Source organism: Cygnus olor, chromosome 4, assembly GCF_009769625.2.
Source record: "Cygnus olor isolate bCygOlo1 chromosome 4, bCygOlo1.pri.v2, whole genome shotgun sequence".
Lineage (NCBI taxonomy): Eukaryota > Metazoa > Chordata > Aves > Anseriformes > Anatidae > Cygnus > Cygnus olor.
The window spans coordinates 10,700,168-10,717,272 of NC_049172.1; the positions used below are offsets into that span (position 1 = coordinate 10,700,168).

The 17,105-nt window shown below is 36.5% G+C and overlaps 1 protein-coding gene across 3 annotated transcripts in view; it reads right to left on the reverse strand.

Moving 5' to 3' along the window:
• The window catches only part of CCSER1 (coiled-coil serine rich protein 1), a 672,229-nt gene that overhangs the window by 130,145 nt on the left and 524,979 nt on the right, over positions 1–17,105 (reverse strand). Inside the window, exon 10 of one of the 3 annotated variants that reach the window (XM_040555667.1) lies at positions 3,234–3,279. The exons of the other annotated variants lie outside the window; for them this stretch is intronic. Within the exon in view, the coding sequence (XP_040411601.1) occupies positions 3,234–3,279 (46 nt within the window). The remainder of the gene's footprint in view (positions 1–3,233; positions 3,280–17,105) is intronic. 3 annotated transcript variants of the gene reach the window in all.

Genomic DNA, 17,105 nt, shown 5'->3' on the forward strand with positions numbered 1-17,105 from the left:
CTTTTGTCTCTTTATCTCAACCCTTGAGCTATTTTTCTTTTTAATATATGTTCTCCCCCCTGTTCCTTTGAGGAGGGTGATTGAGAGCGCAGTGTGGTAGAGGTTAGTTAGCCATCAATTTCAAACCACCACAGACATGTAGTGACAGGACACAATATGAAACCTTTTCTCTTGTCGAGCAATTAAATCAGTCTTTTGCCCCAAAATATGGAACTTCATTTTGTTTTGATACAGCATTTTATTTAGTTGTAATTGTATTTTGTAAATCTGTATTTTGCTTTTATGTCAGTGGTTCTCAAATGAACAATAGTGAGTCGTATAGTTATCATTAGGGTCTTCTGATGACATCTATATTCATTTTGGACTCCCCATTCACTTTATCCTGTCTTTCCATCTTATTTTGTTACTACATACAATCTAAACTGTCTCAGAAGGTCTGTATTTATTCCTTATTATTCCTTTATTCCAACTTATGTTGGTGTCTCACAATCCATAGTATTTGAAATGGTAAGGTTTTATCTTTTGTAAGGAGTCTTAACTCCCACATTGGATTTTTTTTAGTTATCTTTTTACTCTCTGAGTGCCAGAATGTTGAAATATCCCATCAGAAAAAGCATGTTTTTTGAAAATACTATTTAAACAGCATCTTATTTTCGACCACTCATTACTTTGCCACATTTCGCCAGCAGCTTCTTTGGATTGCAGGCTACAAGAGGCAATGTCATAACACAGCACGACTGCAAATGATACTTGATGTCTTTGACATCTTCTGATACCCAGAAGTGCATGACTTCCCAGTGACTTGCAACATCACCACTGAGTGGTGTGTCATCTACATGAGAGATGATGCAGTTACAAGTCTCTGGCAGTCTAAAACATCTTGTATCATATTAATCTTGCCTATTCTATTGCAGAGGAATAATTGAAAGATCATTCATAACATCAATTGAAATAAACAAAACAACAAGAACAACAAAACATAGCCTACTTTTAAATTTCTGCATGATAACACACTATTTTTTCAGTAGCATTTCTGCTCTGTATTCTCAGACATTCTCATTTCCCATTTTTCTAAGTAGAAAGGAGCAAAGTTCAATGCTTTGCAAAGACCAGAAAAAAACTGCCACCAATGGCTTGACGATGAGTTTCGCCACAATATATTCAAAGTTCTGCATCATTATTGCCTTCTATTAAACATAAAAGCAGAAAATAGCTATCTGAAATAACATTTATTCTTCTCTGATGTTATGGGTTCTCTCACTTACGTGCTTCTTTTGCTTCTAATTGCTTCCCAGTCAAGTTACTATCACATTCTACATAAGCAGTTCTAAATCTACATCTTTCATCTCACCATTTTGGCGGTTAGTTTTACCCTTATTTCATATATTGATCTTATTTCATAAGACTTTAATCACTCTTTCCTACCTATCTAACCATACATTTAACCCAAAGATTATCCATTACTCTTCATTTACTTTGTAGTTCTACGTCTTTATTCCTATGCAAACCTTTACCCTGACTTTGCGAGATAAAATACTTTCTGCCCTTCCCACATCTTCCCTTATGTTCAAGTCTCAGATACTTCATTATGACATTCCATCATTCAAGCTCTAACAGGGATAACATGCAAGGAAGTAAGCTGTCAACTGTGATACAACGCACACATTAGCATTTATAGCTAAGCATGTTGAAGCATGCTACCATGTAGGTGTGTTTCCAAAGTCTTCACCAATTTTGTTAATCATGAAAAGCAATAGTGAATTAGCCTAAATGAAAGTAAGCCAGACAGCAGTTCAAATTTTCTTTTTGTCAGACACGTAAGTGTCGTAAATGTTGGATACAAACAATAACTACAGCATTGCTTTTCTGAAGGATAAAAATTTACGTTCAATGAGAATATTTATTTTTTCCACCATAAGTGGAAAGTAACCGTAAGTAACCATAATAGGAGCACAATTATATTTAATGAACAGTATTTCAACTTGATATTTATTTTTTTCTCCCCTTATATACATCCTGTAGAATAGGAACATCTTAGATATTTGCACAGAAGAATGGACAGTAATACACAGATCATATTTTTCATTACCTTTGCAAGACCCACACTTATAGACAAATATTGTATGTTTTTCTATGAATACACAAGAGCAGCATTGGTGAATTTATGCAAGCAACACATTTCAAGACTGCCAACAATGAAGCATCATTCAAACTGCACTGTATTTTATGAATAAGCCTGTAATGTTATATTATGATGAATCTATTTGACATTCAGTGGTGTGATACAGTGCATAATAATTATAATAATGCAGTGCATGGCTGTAGCTTATTATATGCACATGGAAGACATCAACGTCTTTAGGATGGACATTTAACTCAAGCTAGGAGGAGAGAGACAGAAATAGACTCAAGGAATTCAAGGAAAGTCCTCATCTCAAAGTCTGATGGTATTGTGAGCATCTGCGTGTTCAACATACACAGACACTATTAAACCAGCAGAGAGATCATCTTGAGTTAGAATGTAAATTTTCCTTTTAAGAAAAATGATACAGACATTACATCTGTGATTTCTTGTGTTGCTTTTTTGGGGGGAACTAGGGGATTTTTTATTTTTATTTTTTTCAAATAACTATTATCTATTGTCAATACTTTCAATGGATTTAAGGAAATATTGAAGGAAATCCCTCTAAAAAAGTCCCCAGCTTTGGGGACTGACTTGTTCTTCATATTAATTAGAAGAAAAGTCTTATAAGAAACAAAGTTGGTCTTACTAACACCTGACTTACACCATGTTGCTTGATTTTCCATTTCTTATTTTTTTGAGATCCAGATTTCTTTTGTATTTGTTTACACAGTTGAGAGATCAATCTGAAGAATGAAAAGAGATATCCTTTGGTTTTAACAATGCTACTCTACAAAGACATAATCTGGGGATATTATTTATATTCCCCTCCAGACTTTGAGCCATTATGCTATTTTCTTCCTTTCTTGCAACTCTATAGTGCACTTCACAGTCACAATTAATGACGTGTTGGACAAAACAAAGAGAAAAAAATTAAAAGGGGGTGGTCAGTATAAGCTGTTAGCTACAAACACATTACAGGCAATATACAACGCCAATGGTTGAATATTGACCTTAGGGCATTAACTCTATATCAGCATGCCATGCTACAGCACATGAACACAGTCATCTTTACAACACAGAGCAGAATTGCAGAATTTAAGAGACTCACATAATTGCCTGCGAGAAGGTACAGGAGCACTTCCAAATGCTGTGCCCTGTAAATAAAACACATTTTTTGGCTTTTTCTTTCTTTCCTTTTTTTTTTTTTTTTTTCAGTCAGTTTAACAGCGAAAAATCATGACATACAAAGAAAATGAAGGCACCGAAACAAAATAGAGATTGTTTCGATAGAGGAGCTTGTTATTACTAAAGAACTGCAGTTCCTATTTTCAGATAAACATACATTATAGTGGAGAACGCTCTTTAGTAATCCACCCATCAGTGGACACAGTGTGCCAATAAGAGAGAAAAAGAGAAAAAAGAGAGAGGGAGAAAGAGAGAAGATAAGAAAAAAGTATCAGCATAAGACAGGCATGCTCACACTTGTCAGTAATTAATTTTGATGGAGAGGACAACATATGGAGTATATATTAAAATGGATTATTTTACAAAAATAAGAAGACTATTACACCAATGTCTTAGCTGATACTGTCACTGTTTGAATGTAAAATATGTTTCAAACAGGTAGGAGAGAGAGTGCAGTGCAGTTTGGTTCCTGTCACTTCCTCCTCATATTCTCTCCATAATTATGTAACAAGTACTCACTAGGCACATTTGATGACAGTTGATAGGAAGCAGGTTTATTAAATCCCTGATCAATATTTGCAGTGTGCTCTTTCAGTACAGAGATTTATCTTTTCTGTATCATGCCAGTAATTGCCACATAGCTCTGAAATACCAACTGTGCACATGAAGAAAATACAAATTGAAGGCCAAGCAAGTCATACTGGTTGAGATGTGTAGGTAAGCCTCTATCCCCTGTGATCCCCTACCCACCAAAACCCCATAAAACAAGCCCAGAAAAAAAAAATGTAGACAAAGAGACTGTAAAAAGGACTAGGGAAAAAGAAACTAGTGTATAACAACTGTAGAGCAGCATTAAGATAAACAATGTTGTCTCATTCTGAATCTAGATCATGAGTCAAGGCTTTGCTTTGAGTTTGTGTCAAAGGCTATGCTCGTCTCCCAGTGTAAGTGGACACTGATTTGGACTGAGTAGTTGAGGGTGAATAGTAACAGTAATATTTAGGTTGCACTTATTGCCTAAGAAATTAAAATTAAAAATAAATCAAACGCATACACCTTATGAAACTGGAGTGGAGCGTGACTTCCTTTGAAATAATTTCACTTCCACCATCCTTCTGAATTCCAGGCTGAGAAGTGATTTACCAGGCATTTGGATAGTGCTAGGCATTTGTTTCTTAAGATCACTTTATTTTTTAGGTCTTGTAAAATTGTGTTTTCCTTTACCTGAGAAGAGTGAAGCATACATATGTGTATCTAGCAAGCCCCACAAAGAAACCATCTGTTTCTGTGTTCCTCATGCCATGTCATTTAATGAAAACCAGAATCACAAGAATTATTCATTATTTAAGCTGCTGTGGCTGTGCTACTGAGACAACTGCTTAGGGCTGTATGCAATGCTGTGTAGCTCTGCAGAAGCCATTTATCTCTCTACAATCTGAATATGTCAGTCCGTGACTAAATCCTTCCTGCAACTTTAGGAAGAGGTAAGTCATCAAAACAAGGGGACAAGCTGGGGTCAACTCGTGATAGTGAGGCAAAAGCACTCTAGCTTCCTTGTTTTCAGTGCTCCCCATAGTCTTTATGAAAGAAAATACATGCTAAGAAAACAGATTCATCTAAGGCAAAGCAGAACCTTTGAAGAATAGACAGTAACATATTTCTAATGACATAATACTCCTGAAAAGCAAAATGCCAATGATTTTGGGTGCATTACATTTGCATATTTCTGATTTCCAGAGTAAATAGCTCTCCAGGGGGAAAGACCAGGAGGAAAATGCCCAGACCAGAGCTTATCTTTTTCCCCATTTCCTCCTTCAGAAATAAATGTTGTCCTTCAGTACAATCCGGCACAATAAGGTGCATTTTTGAAACCAAGACAAGTTAAAGACATTCTGCATGGAAAATCCAAACTCTGCTGGCACTCTTACTAGTTCAACAGTTTTAAACAGGTATAGTTTCTTTTTCCATCCTCTGTGCATTAATGCTTTTTTTTCAGTCCAAAGGTGTCTAGGCTTCTATGATAACTTTAGGGGTAAATACCATATGAAGTTTTCCAAGTCCCCTGTGATTCCTAGAAATGCAGAACCTTAAGTAGTGACAAGATAAGGTTATTAATAGTGTAGAGGCACTGCAGATGAGTTACCTTGTTACTAATTTAACAATCGATAAAAATTGGTACACTCATTTAATGTTTCTAAGTAGCTGAACTTTCCCTACCTTTTTGTTGCCTAATTTTAATTAAGAGATCACTTACAGAATAAACTTGTCAAAGTACAGTTCTTAGTTTACTGCAAAATTTGAATTTGGATTCTGATTGGGATCATCTTTTAATACTGTTGCACACTTGAATAGGAGGACAGTGATGTGTGTTAAGCTTTTCCATACATTCTAAATACATATACACCTCATTTACATTTAAAATCCTTTTAAGTTAAAGTGTACATGAAACATGAATGGCATTTTCTAATAATCTTTATTATGGAAATGCACAGAACAGAGGTGTAGGTTCACAGGATTTCTGTGCAAACATTTTATTTGTTTTGGTTGAAAACTGACTATAAAACAGCTCAAGGCCATTTAATTTTTAAATGTTAAAACCCCAGCCATTCTATATTGTCACTAATGAGAAGAAGGGAAATAATTTTCACTGTATCATTTTTATTGTATTTTCTACTGTTTCTAACCAATTAGTTCTGAAGACCTTTTTCACTTAACAAATATAAAATATATCTGTCTCTGCTGATTCACTTCACAGAATCACAGAATAATTGAGGTTGGAAGGGACCTCTGGAGGTCATCTACCCCATCCAACCCCGCTACTCAAGCAGGTTGTCCAGGACCATGTCCAGGTGGCTTTTGAAGATCTCCAAGGAGGAAGACTCCACCACCCCTCTGGACAACCTGTGCCAGTGCTTCAGCACCCACACATTTAATTTTTTCCTGATGTTCAGATGGAACCCACTGTGTTCCAGTTTGTGCCCATTGCCTCCTGTCCTGTTTTGTTTTGTTTTTTTAACATGGAATTAGTTTTAAAAATGTGTTCTTGATATTGCTAAGTACATTATGCTTTCAACAATACTGAAATAGTTTAATGAGTACAGTAAGCTACAGTTCCTCATCAGCCATTTAATGTGCCAGTGTAGTGAAGTGAAAGTTAAGCTTGTGATCAAAGAGTTCCTGGAGGGAGGGTTTAAATATAAACACCCTTTACATTTCACCTTTGAAAATGCAGGTGAGGAGAATACAGTTATCAATATCTGAAAAGTTAGAGCTCTGCAGCCAAGAAAGAATTAGTCAAGATCCAGAAGCCACTAAAAGTGAATCTCTCAGGGTGCCTCATTTACAACACCTGGTCTATTCAGCGGAGCAATGAGGGAAATACACTTTTAAGGACTGCTTTGCACGTCAACACAGAGGGATGAGAAAATACACCTGCTCAGGACTTGGTTCCTGCCTACTTCTTACACCTTATGCCTTATGGCAAAAGAAAAGACAAGGAAAGGTGGGGAAAGGAAATTGTGAGGAAAGGAAATGTGAGAAAAGCTGAGGAAAAAAGGAGAGGAGGGGAGAGGGAAGGGAAGGGAACGGGAAACAGAAAGGGAAACAAAAAGGGAAACAAAAAGGGAAGGGAAGGCAGTTTCTCACTGCTCTAGCCTGTTAGTAATAAATAATAAATTATATTAATCTCCCTATGCCGAATCTGTTTTGCTCATGATTGTAATTGTTCAGTAATCCCCCTGTCCTTATCTCAACCCCTGAAGCTTTCCATCCTATTTTCTCCCCCTTTTCCTTTGAGGAGGGGAGTGAGTGAGCAGTTGTGGTGGAGTTCAGCTTCCCAGCTGTGTAAAACCAACACACAGGACAAGGTAATTCAGCAATTTTGCCTTTCAGATTTTTACATTTTTGATGGAAAAACTTTCTCTTTGTCAGGTGTCCTATTTTTGTGTAAGCTGATTCAGTGCAACTACATTTGTTAGGATTGCTCTGCCCAATTTTCTACCTGATTTTCCATAATTAATATACTGCCTTTTAGCTTTCAGTCTGTCTCTCATTTAAACAAATTCTAAAATAAAATTTTAAGTGCTGACACCACTTCTACTTAGAGCTCATCCCCACTATATAGACAAAATAAGACTTCAGGCTCATTTTGACAAGTCAAAGAAATGAACAGTTGAATACACAGAGGTCTGGAGTCTGATACTTTTGGAAGAATAATCAACTGCATAAATGTACATGAAAAATGGTACTCAAAGCAGTCATATTAAAGAGGAAGGCTGAGGTGTTAAAGCAAAACACAAGAAGAATTCTTATTCTTTTTAGAAAGAGATTAGAAAATGCTAAATAAATACTTTTCACATGCAATTGTTTACATCTCAATGTCTTTTATAGCATTATCCAACTTCAATAACAGCCAACATTCAGTCTTTTTCAATCCTTCTGATGAAAATCTGCTTATCATTTGTGTCTTTTCCATTTATTAGATTTCAGATTGTAATGTGTGTTGACTTAAACTATAAAAATATTTTGGTTCTACAGTGGGCTGAAATACAACATGGCCTTCACACAACTCCAAAATATTTACAGCTATGTGTAATTAAAGGTGATAGCATATAATAATAATAAAATAAAATAAATTATTTCTTATTTTTTATTTAGTGAAAGCTATGCCAGGCATGAACAAAATTACTAAAAGAAAAAGCCTCAAGAGCAAATGCTGCTCCATAGTCTATAGATATAGTAATATAAATATGTTTCTCCTCCAAACATTTTTCAAACTTAAATTATAGCTCAATAAGGAAGACATATTTCCATCTTAAAGTTATCAGTAAATATTTTACTAGCAGTCTCTTGGCACATTTTCAACTCTGAATCAACATGTACATGCACTTGTCAGCAATCTGCTTCCACATGTAAGTGAAAGATCCTAAAATATACTTTAACACCACAATTTGGATTGCAATCTCATAAGGCCAAACTAATGCTATATTAGATCTAGATACAATGCTCAGACTAGGTAGTAACAGTCTGTCCTGGTTTCAGTTAGGACAGAGTTAATTCTCCTCCTAGTAGCTGGCAGGATGCTATGTTTTGGATTAGAATGAGAAGAGAGCCGATAACATGCTGATGTTTTAATTGTTGTAGAGCAGTGCTTACACCAAGCCAAGGACTTTTCAGCCTCTCTCTGTCCTGCTAGCGAGCAGGCTAGGGATGCAGCAGGAGCTGGGAGGGGACAGACCCAGGACAGCTGACCCAAACTGGCCAAAGGGGTATTCCATACCATCTGACATCATGCTGAACAATATATGGGGGTGGCTAGCCAGGGTGGAGGAGGGGGCCGGCTGCTCGGGGATAGGCTGGGCATCGGTCAACGGGTGGTGAGCAATTGCATTGTGCATCACTTATTTCGTACACATTATTACTATTAATACTATTATTATTATTATTATTGTTGTTATTCTTTTCCCTGTCTTAATAAACTGTCTTTATCTCAACTCAGACTTCACTTTCCCATTTCTCTCCCCCATCCCGGAGAGGGAGGGGGGAGGGTGAGCGAACGGCTGTGTGGTGTTTGACTGCCAGCTGGGCTAAACCACAACACAGTCTTTCTGTGTACCTACAGTCCCTTATGTGATAGCAATACATTAATTGTTTCAAATAAATAATCAAACTAATGCTACAGGACAGTTAGCTATATTTGGATGCTTTACTGCAACTACCTCACTAGCAACAACAACAATCTGCTCTAATTTTTTAGGTAGAAATTTCCTATGGATAATTTGTGAATTCCTGCATGCTTCAACATCTGCTGAAATACTGTTCTTCTGATTTAAAAAAAACACTTTTGTAAACATAATAAAAAAAGAAATTAAATAGAAAAATAGTAATTCATTTGCCGACATCTCATTCACACCAGTGATATTATGTTACATTATTTTTTTTTATTCACAGCATGACCTGATGTGTCTGATTCTTTATCCTCTCAGGGGCTTAAGAAAACTTGAATTTAGCTATCCCTGCCTCCACACTTGCACAAGTTGTTTTAAAGCCTTCCTGCTTTGCACATTTAAGGCTTTCATGAACTTGATCTTAGAGGCCTCTTAGGCATTATTGCCTACAATATCTTTTATTTATAGCAAATTAACTGTACTAACTGCAATAAAAGTGTTTCTATTTGGGGGTTGTGTGCTAGAAATTCAGACTGAAACTGTTGGACAGTCTCAGTACTTAGACAACTTCCACTACTTCTTTTGTTCTCATCAACCTCCTGTTTTTGCCAAAAGTCACCCTTTGGCTGACAGTCTTATCTGAGCTGATACAACGTATATAGGTCCTCTTACCTGCAGTGATTTTTCTATGAATGGTCACTCTTTGTCTACTTGTATGTGTTTTTTAAGTATGTTATCCAGTTCTGAATAGCAATGTTCAGCCACTGTTTGCACACGATAGATCCCATTAAAAAACAAAGAAAAGAATCCATTGCATTATAAAGCAAGTCAGTTTGGCATATAGTTTAAGGACAGTTAGAAACCTACTATGTAGCAAATTGTCACGTACGTAAAATAAAATAAAAATGTCACAGATAAACAAAAACAAAAAGAACCATAGAAGTTTATTTAAGGTCTGAAAAATACTTTCTGCTATTACATTTAATTAAGTACTGAAGGTGGCTTAAAGAGTAATGGGTACCTCACCACCTCTCAGAGTGTGTTAACTTTGCAAGTTGGGTGGGTATCATTTGTGATCTGAACCATTTGGCTCAACCCCTTTGGGTGAAGCCAATAAGGTTCAACCATACATATAATGATTCTGAGTTATGGCTATACAGTGTTTTTTTTTACCCCTAAGTCTACTTCCTGCTTCAATGATAGGAAAACTTCTTCATTTGACTCAAAGGGACATACAAAGGCAAATGATTCTGTTTGTGTAGTTCTTTTTGCTTTCCATTTTTAGCTGCTGTTTTTTCTGTCTACACAACTCTGTCTTCATATGTACAATATGCATGCATATGCTAATTGTGTTCAGAATATACACATAACACTTCAAAAGATGCATATGTAGTTGTACGCACATCCTATCAATTGAATATCACAGAATCAGTATTCATTGCGTTTGAAAGAGACCTAAGCTGATCACCTAGTTCCCCCTCCTGCTCAAAGCCAGGTCAGCAACAAATTCTAACTTAATCCACCCTTAAATTAAAAATTCAATATTGAGAAAGAGACCATTGGATGATTATATCTAGATCAGAATATAATGCTGCAGTAAATATTTGTACAAAATGAAACTGAATCACCAGAGAATCACATTCCAATTTTAATTTAGAGTCGGAACATAAAGCCAGAACATGCATTTATGGCCACCTTTCCACTAGAGCTCATTTATCTCAAAACAAAAACAAAACCAAAAACAAACAAAAAACCCACTCCAGTCCTTTCTTAAAAAATATTAATGGTAAAAAGAAATATATGTCAATGAACAATGAAAGTGTGAAAATCATACTTTTCTCCCTATTGCAAACCGCAAATTTATTCACATAGATAGAAAGTGCAGACCTGTAACATTTGCTTTGCCATATTAAATAAATACTTCTACAATTCTGTAAAGCGTTTTCTGTAGTAGTGCCCGTCTGAAATATCCCAGCAAGACAAAGTCCTTTTCTTATTTTTAAGGGATGAATATGAAGTTTTAATATTTTTGTACAAATCACCGTAAAGGTAATTAACACTGCATGTTTTGATGTGATTACATTATAGTTCTGACCAAAAGCCACTGGAAATCTTTCACATCCCAAAGTTCTTTCTCTTTGGGAAACTCAAATACATTATGGAGTCTCACTATATTACTTGCCCCCACGAAGTCAGCCACAAGGAAACTTGTTTGAGAAAGATTTCAGTGCTGAGGTCTATTTTAATTTGTACCACTTTCAGACAGAAGACTTCTTTTCATCCTGTTGATTCAACTTTGCTTCAAAAACAAATTAAAATACACATAAAACACACACCACACAAGAAAACGATGTGATTCTGCATAAACCTAATTTATTTTTATTTTTATTTTACAGTCAGTGTGACTAGCTCTCAGAATTTAACTTCAAATGATCTGGCTGTAAATCTCTTACTTTCTCTGCTCCTGAAGACAGCTATCTTTGCTGTCTATTCTTTTTCCTTCAAAAGAAAATATTTTTTATTTTTAGAATAGTTAGATGTGTCATGACAGTTGAACCTTACAAATTGGAGAGAAAAGAAAACAAAACATATGTCACAAAATTTTCATTTTAGAGATTCCCATCTCTAAACCATTATCTGGTTGATGTGTTCGTGGTTTGATCCACTTCTTTCAGAATTAAGTTTGGAATTATGCAATAAAATATGATACTTTGTTGAACAGATGGTTTATCACGGAAGCTTGTTATTAGATTTGCTGACTTTTTCTTTTGTTTTGTATTAATTTGACTTATGCTCACCAGAGTGAAATAGCATTTGAGGTCTTTTGGCATGTAATACATCATCTTTTCACAGTAGCCCTTCAGCATAGTGTTTAAATAGCATCTTAACTGTTGAAGGAATTTACTACAAGAACAACATAACCTTATATATAGCTGTAGGGAATCACTCTGTTAGTAACCTGAATGGTGTTACTAAATGAGTATTTCTGTTTGTACTTGATTTTATATTTTCTTCAGTCATGAGTGCTGGCACACCTTCCAGAAATAGTCTCTCTATTCCATTTAGTTCCGTCCCTTCCTCAAAATTCACCTACAAATAATCTGTTGAACTGTAGTGGGTTTAAATGGCAAGCTTTTGGTAGCAGGGGGCCAAGGGGTGGCTTCTGCAAGAAGAATCCAGAGGCTGCCCCATGTTAGATAGCAGCCCCACTGCTGGCTACAGGCGAGCCAATAAGCAATGTTGTTTGCACCTCTGTGAGAGCAGATTTTAAGTGACAAACAAACAAACAACAACAAAAAAACACTGCTGTAGAACAGCAGCTGGGAGAGAGAGGAGTGAGAAACAGCCTTGCAGATACCAAGGTCAGTGAAGAAGGAGGGGGGAAGAGGTGCTCCAGGCACCAGAGCAGAAGTTCCCCTGCAGCCTGTGGTGAGGCCCATGGTGAAGCAGGCTGTCCCCCTGCAGCCCATGGAGTACCATGGTGGAACAGGGTTCCATGCTGCAGCCCGTGGAGAGGAGCCCACGCAGGAGCAGGTGACCTGGCAGGAGCTCCTGCTCGTGGGGGACCCATGTTGGAGCAGTTTGCTCCTGACGGATGGACACCGTGGTAGGGACCCATATCTGGAGCAGTTCTTGAAGAGCTGCTGCCTGTGGGAAGCCCCCACAGGATCAGTTCAGGAAGGACGGCATCCCGTGGGAGGGATCCCATGTTGGAACAGGGAAAGAGAGTGACTGAGAAAGAGCAGTGAAGATGAAGTGCCATAGACTGACCGCAAACCCCATTTCCCCTGTTCCCCTGTGCCGCCTGGGGCAAGGGGGTGGAAGAGGGTGGATGGGGGACAGTGTTTTTGGTTTCTTTCATTTGTTTCTCACTTCTCTAGCTTGTTAGTAATAGGCAATAAATCTTACTGTCTCCCTACTCTGAGTCTGTTTTGCCCATCATGATAACTGTTGAGTGATCTCCCCATCCATATCTCAAACCTTGAGCCCTTTGCTTCGTATTTTCTCCCCCTCTCCCTTTGAGGAGGGGGAGTGAGAGAGAGGTTGTGGTGGAGCTCGGCTGCCAACCTGAGTAAAATCATCATATGAACAAAAGTGAATGCCTTGTAACTACATTAACATTCTGAATGCAGCTCAGTTCCTTACCTTTGTTCTTTGCAGATGCCATGACACCTTGTTAATGGATATTTCCCTAAGAACGCAATGTTGCATGCCTCACAGAAAGGGTGTGTGGCATAGCAAAACCTAAATTGTTTCCAAACACTTCTTTCTTACAATACTCTGCAATAGAACTAATATTTTTATAAAGACCCAACATAAAGAAGAAGCCTTTTAACCAGTTGGTGCATTAAAATTTATTACTATAATTAGATTTGCCAGTAGTGTATATGCCATAATAAATTCCAACTTTATACTGAGTGGCTATGAGGAAAAAAAAAATAAAAAGTGTTTTACTAAGTAGCTTCATCAATGAGGCATAAAACAAGAAAAAATAGGGGCAAGGGAAACTAAAATGAAACAAACAAACAAACTTGGGTAAAAGTTCATGGGCTAAATGTCTGCTTCTCTTGTTAGAATCATCAACAATGCCAAGATCAAGAAAATCTCAGCTGCACTGTATGTACCAGTTTAGTAGGTGTGTGGAAATGACTTCTTATACACAGCTCCAAATTAGATTAAAAATAAGTCAGGTGACTTTTCTACTTTGAACTCTAAGCCTCTGAATAAATTTTGGTTTTAGGCTTTGGGATCTTTGAAATTCTCATCTGATTAGAACTGATTTACAGCAATATCTAACCCAGCTTTGTTCATCTGGAGAAACATTCAAGCTTTGTCTAAGTCTTCTAACTGAAACTTCATAACCTCTCAAATCACAGATATAAATCTACTGTAAAACAGTACGTATGCCAAGGCAAGTTACTGCAATGGGTCTTTTACTGAGGGGAGTATTAGTTACACACAAGCTTACACAAAGGATTTGAAACCATACCAAAGTTTTGTTAAGTATGACAAAAATGACAGTAAAATCTGCTTATTTACTGTATCATTGATGGTAATCACCATGATTTTTTTTTATTATTCAGTTTTGTGATTTTTTCTTTTTACATAGTCTGGAGGCTAACACACTTAGTTACTGTCAAAAACCAGGAAAACAGCTATTAAGAACTCTTGATGGCAATCAAAACTGACCTAGAGTGATAGTTGTTGTAATAATGACAAACACAGTTTTTTGAAAATATTTCTCCTTTCCCCTTAGAGGACATTTACTACAGTAAGGAAGTATTACCAAGAGCATAAAGTTTATATACAGCAACTTGTCTACGGATTGAGGGCACTTCTGTCTCTCATTTCGACAAACATTTAAACTGACATTTAAACTCCTTTACTTTTGAAAATGCTCTATGAATTATGACTCAAAAGTTCTTGTATGAGCACCAAGAGGGTATTTCTGTTCCTGCCAAAAAACTCATACGTCTGAGTATTTGTTGTCAGAGTACTCATCTCATTAAAAACAGGAGTTAAACTGTTATAAATAAAAGTAAGTATTACAAACGTAAAAGCTATTAAAAAAGCTTTCAAGGTATGATGACAAACATAACATTCAACAATCAAAACCTCATTTATAGTTTGTCCACTGCCTGAACGACACACCTCCAAATAAAGATCCCATCCTTATAAAAGTACTTTTATTTTTATTTTTATTTTATATTTTTAAGTAAAAGCCATATGATCAAAATGGTTTATTTCACCACCAAAATGTATAATTGAGAATAAAAATCTTTTAGCAATTTTATGGCTCACACCACTTTAGCATCCTGACATACAACCACATAATTAGCTTCCAGCGAAAAGAAGTACAGCTCTAAATGTACTTCCCAAGTAAGTTAAAGTCTTTGAGATATTTCACTTGTATATGTTCACAGTGTTGCTTATGTACCCAAAACTGGCATTCTTAATTTTTTTTTTCTCCAGCGGAACAGATAGCGTACACTCACACTGTCTTCCTCAGTTAGACACAGAGCAAAGAAATATTCCACACTACCCTTGCTTCAGGAAACTCTTCAGCTACTTTTTCAGAAACTCAGAAATACTCTAATAAAGAAACGTCAGAGAATGGATACTGAAAAGATAACACCTGTCAAGGAACCACAGTCACTTCTGAGCAATCATTCTTTCCCCTTTACATGGTACATACAGCCACAAAAGGAAGAATGGATGGGAAGGCTTTGAAGGCAAACTATGCAATTCCTAAATACCAGTGTTGCCAAAAGTGTAGAAGGGAATTGAAAATAAATAAATAAATAAGTTAAAAAAAAAGAGAGAGATTTGAAACTGTTGTTCATTTTCTAAGTCTGATAGCCTCCAGGACTTCAAAATCTTCTGGAAAAACAGATTTGGCAGAGAAATAAGAAAATGAAAATTGCATAGCAAGCTCTACCTTTCAAAGTCCAAAAAGTGAATTAGATGCTTAAAGTTCAAAAATATTCCAGAATGCAGCATGACAGTGGAGCTTCATTCTACTGTGAAGTAGATGCAAAGGGGCACTCAAAGGAAAACCTAAATCGCCCAGAAAATAAGTGTCACATTGTACATGGACAGTGCATTGCAGTTTGCTGACCTAAGCCCCAATAAATATTTTCCTACAGGAAATGAAGGAAAAAGCACAAGATGCATCAAGGAAAAACAACTTCAAATGTTTTGGAGATCCAAAAAGAAACACATCACACACACATATAAGCAACAAAGCATTCACAATTGGAAAGGAGACGAATCCAGCTACAAAACAGTCTGAAAAGTGCATAATTTTTTTTGACCCTGCTGTAACCCACACAGTCAAAATAGAAATGAAGAAAGAAAAATGAAGGACTATAGCTCAGAATTTCACCTGTTTCCTGTTCTCTTGTGATTGAGCAACATGGGTGAGGCCACAAGACTCAGGTCCTGCATGCACGCTCAGGAAGAACCTGGTTTATGCCCAGGGCCATAGACGTAGAAGGTTAATGTACTGACTCACAACAAAGGCTCACCATTTTGACAGAAATCTTCACATGCCTCATTTAAATAGCTTTGTGTCTAGCTAAGCTAGTGCTACTTAAAATGTGCCAAAACCAATTAGCAAATAAAGATGTTGCTATAGCAACAGCATCTAATTTTCCAATTAGTAATAATTGCTGAAACACCTGCCATAACACATAAATACACTTGGATTGGAGGTCTCTGAAACAAACTTTACTTTAAAGTTTTTTTAACTGACATTTGCCAGGATAATGAAAGAAAAAAAGGTGCCAGTTCTATTTTTCCTGCTATCAAATGTAATACAAATAGATAAAGTATTATTTATTTTTAAAAGAGTCCAACGAATGTATCCCAAGGTCTTAAATTCATTAACTGTTCTGTGCTTAGAGATTCCTAGGCAAGAAAAATTCCAGATGGCAGTTAGTTACGATGAAAAGCAGTAAAATGAATACAATATTGAAATACCACCTGGAGGATACAAATGGTCTAATTCACAGAGGAAAAGACAAAGCACATATTAGTGCTACAATGACATCAGGCAAGATATGAATGATCATATTTACCCTAGGCAAGTTTAGATTTTTGAACATGTACTTTTGTGTCTAATTCTGAGTACATCTTTACTGTCCATCTCCAATCAGAAATGAAAATGGGACTCACATTTGCTTTGCATTCCACCCAGAACATTTTTAGCACCCTCTCAGAGCAGCCACTATCCAGCCACAAATTGGAAAGTATCTGAAGTCAGTCAGCTGATGTTTATTTCCATTCTTGGAAAACACCAGCGGTCTGCATGTATTTAAATATCCTGTATTTCAAATGCTTACCCTTATCCCCCACCCATGTAGCAGCACGATATAGTTCTCCAGCACTTCTAAAAGCTGATTTTTGAAATATTACTTTCTTTTCGCCAATTTTTGATGTGATCCATCTGACTACATAGACTTATATGTGATCACCTTCCTACATACGTTCTCATACACACTGAATTTAGAATAATGTGAACAATGCAATGGAAACAAATGGCCATAATACACTGACGTTTGTAAATAATTTCTGAAACACATGTAAGTATGGACAACATGCAACCATTGAGGAAAAAGGAGAAATGT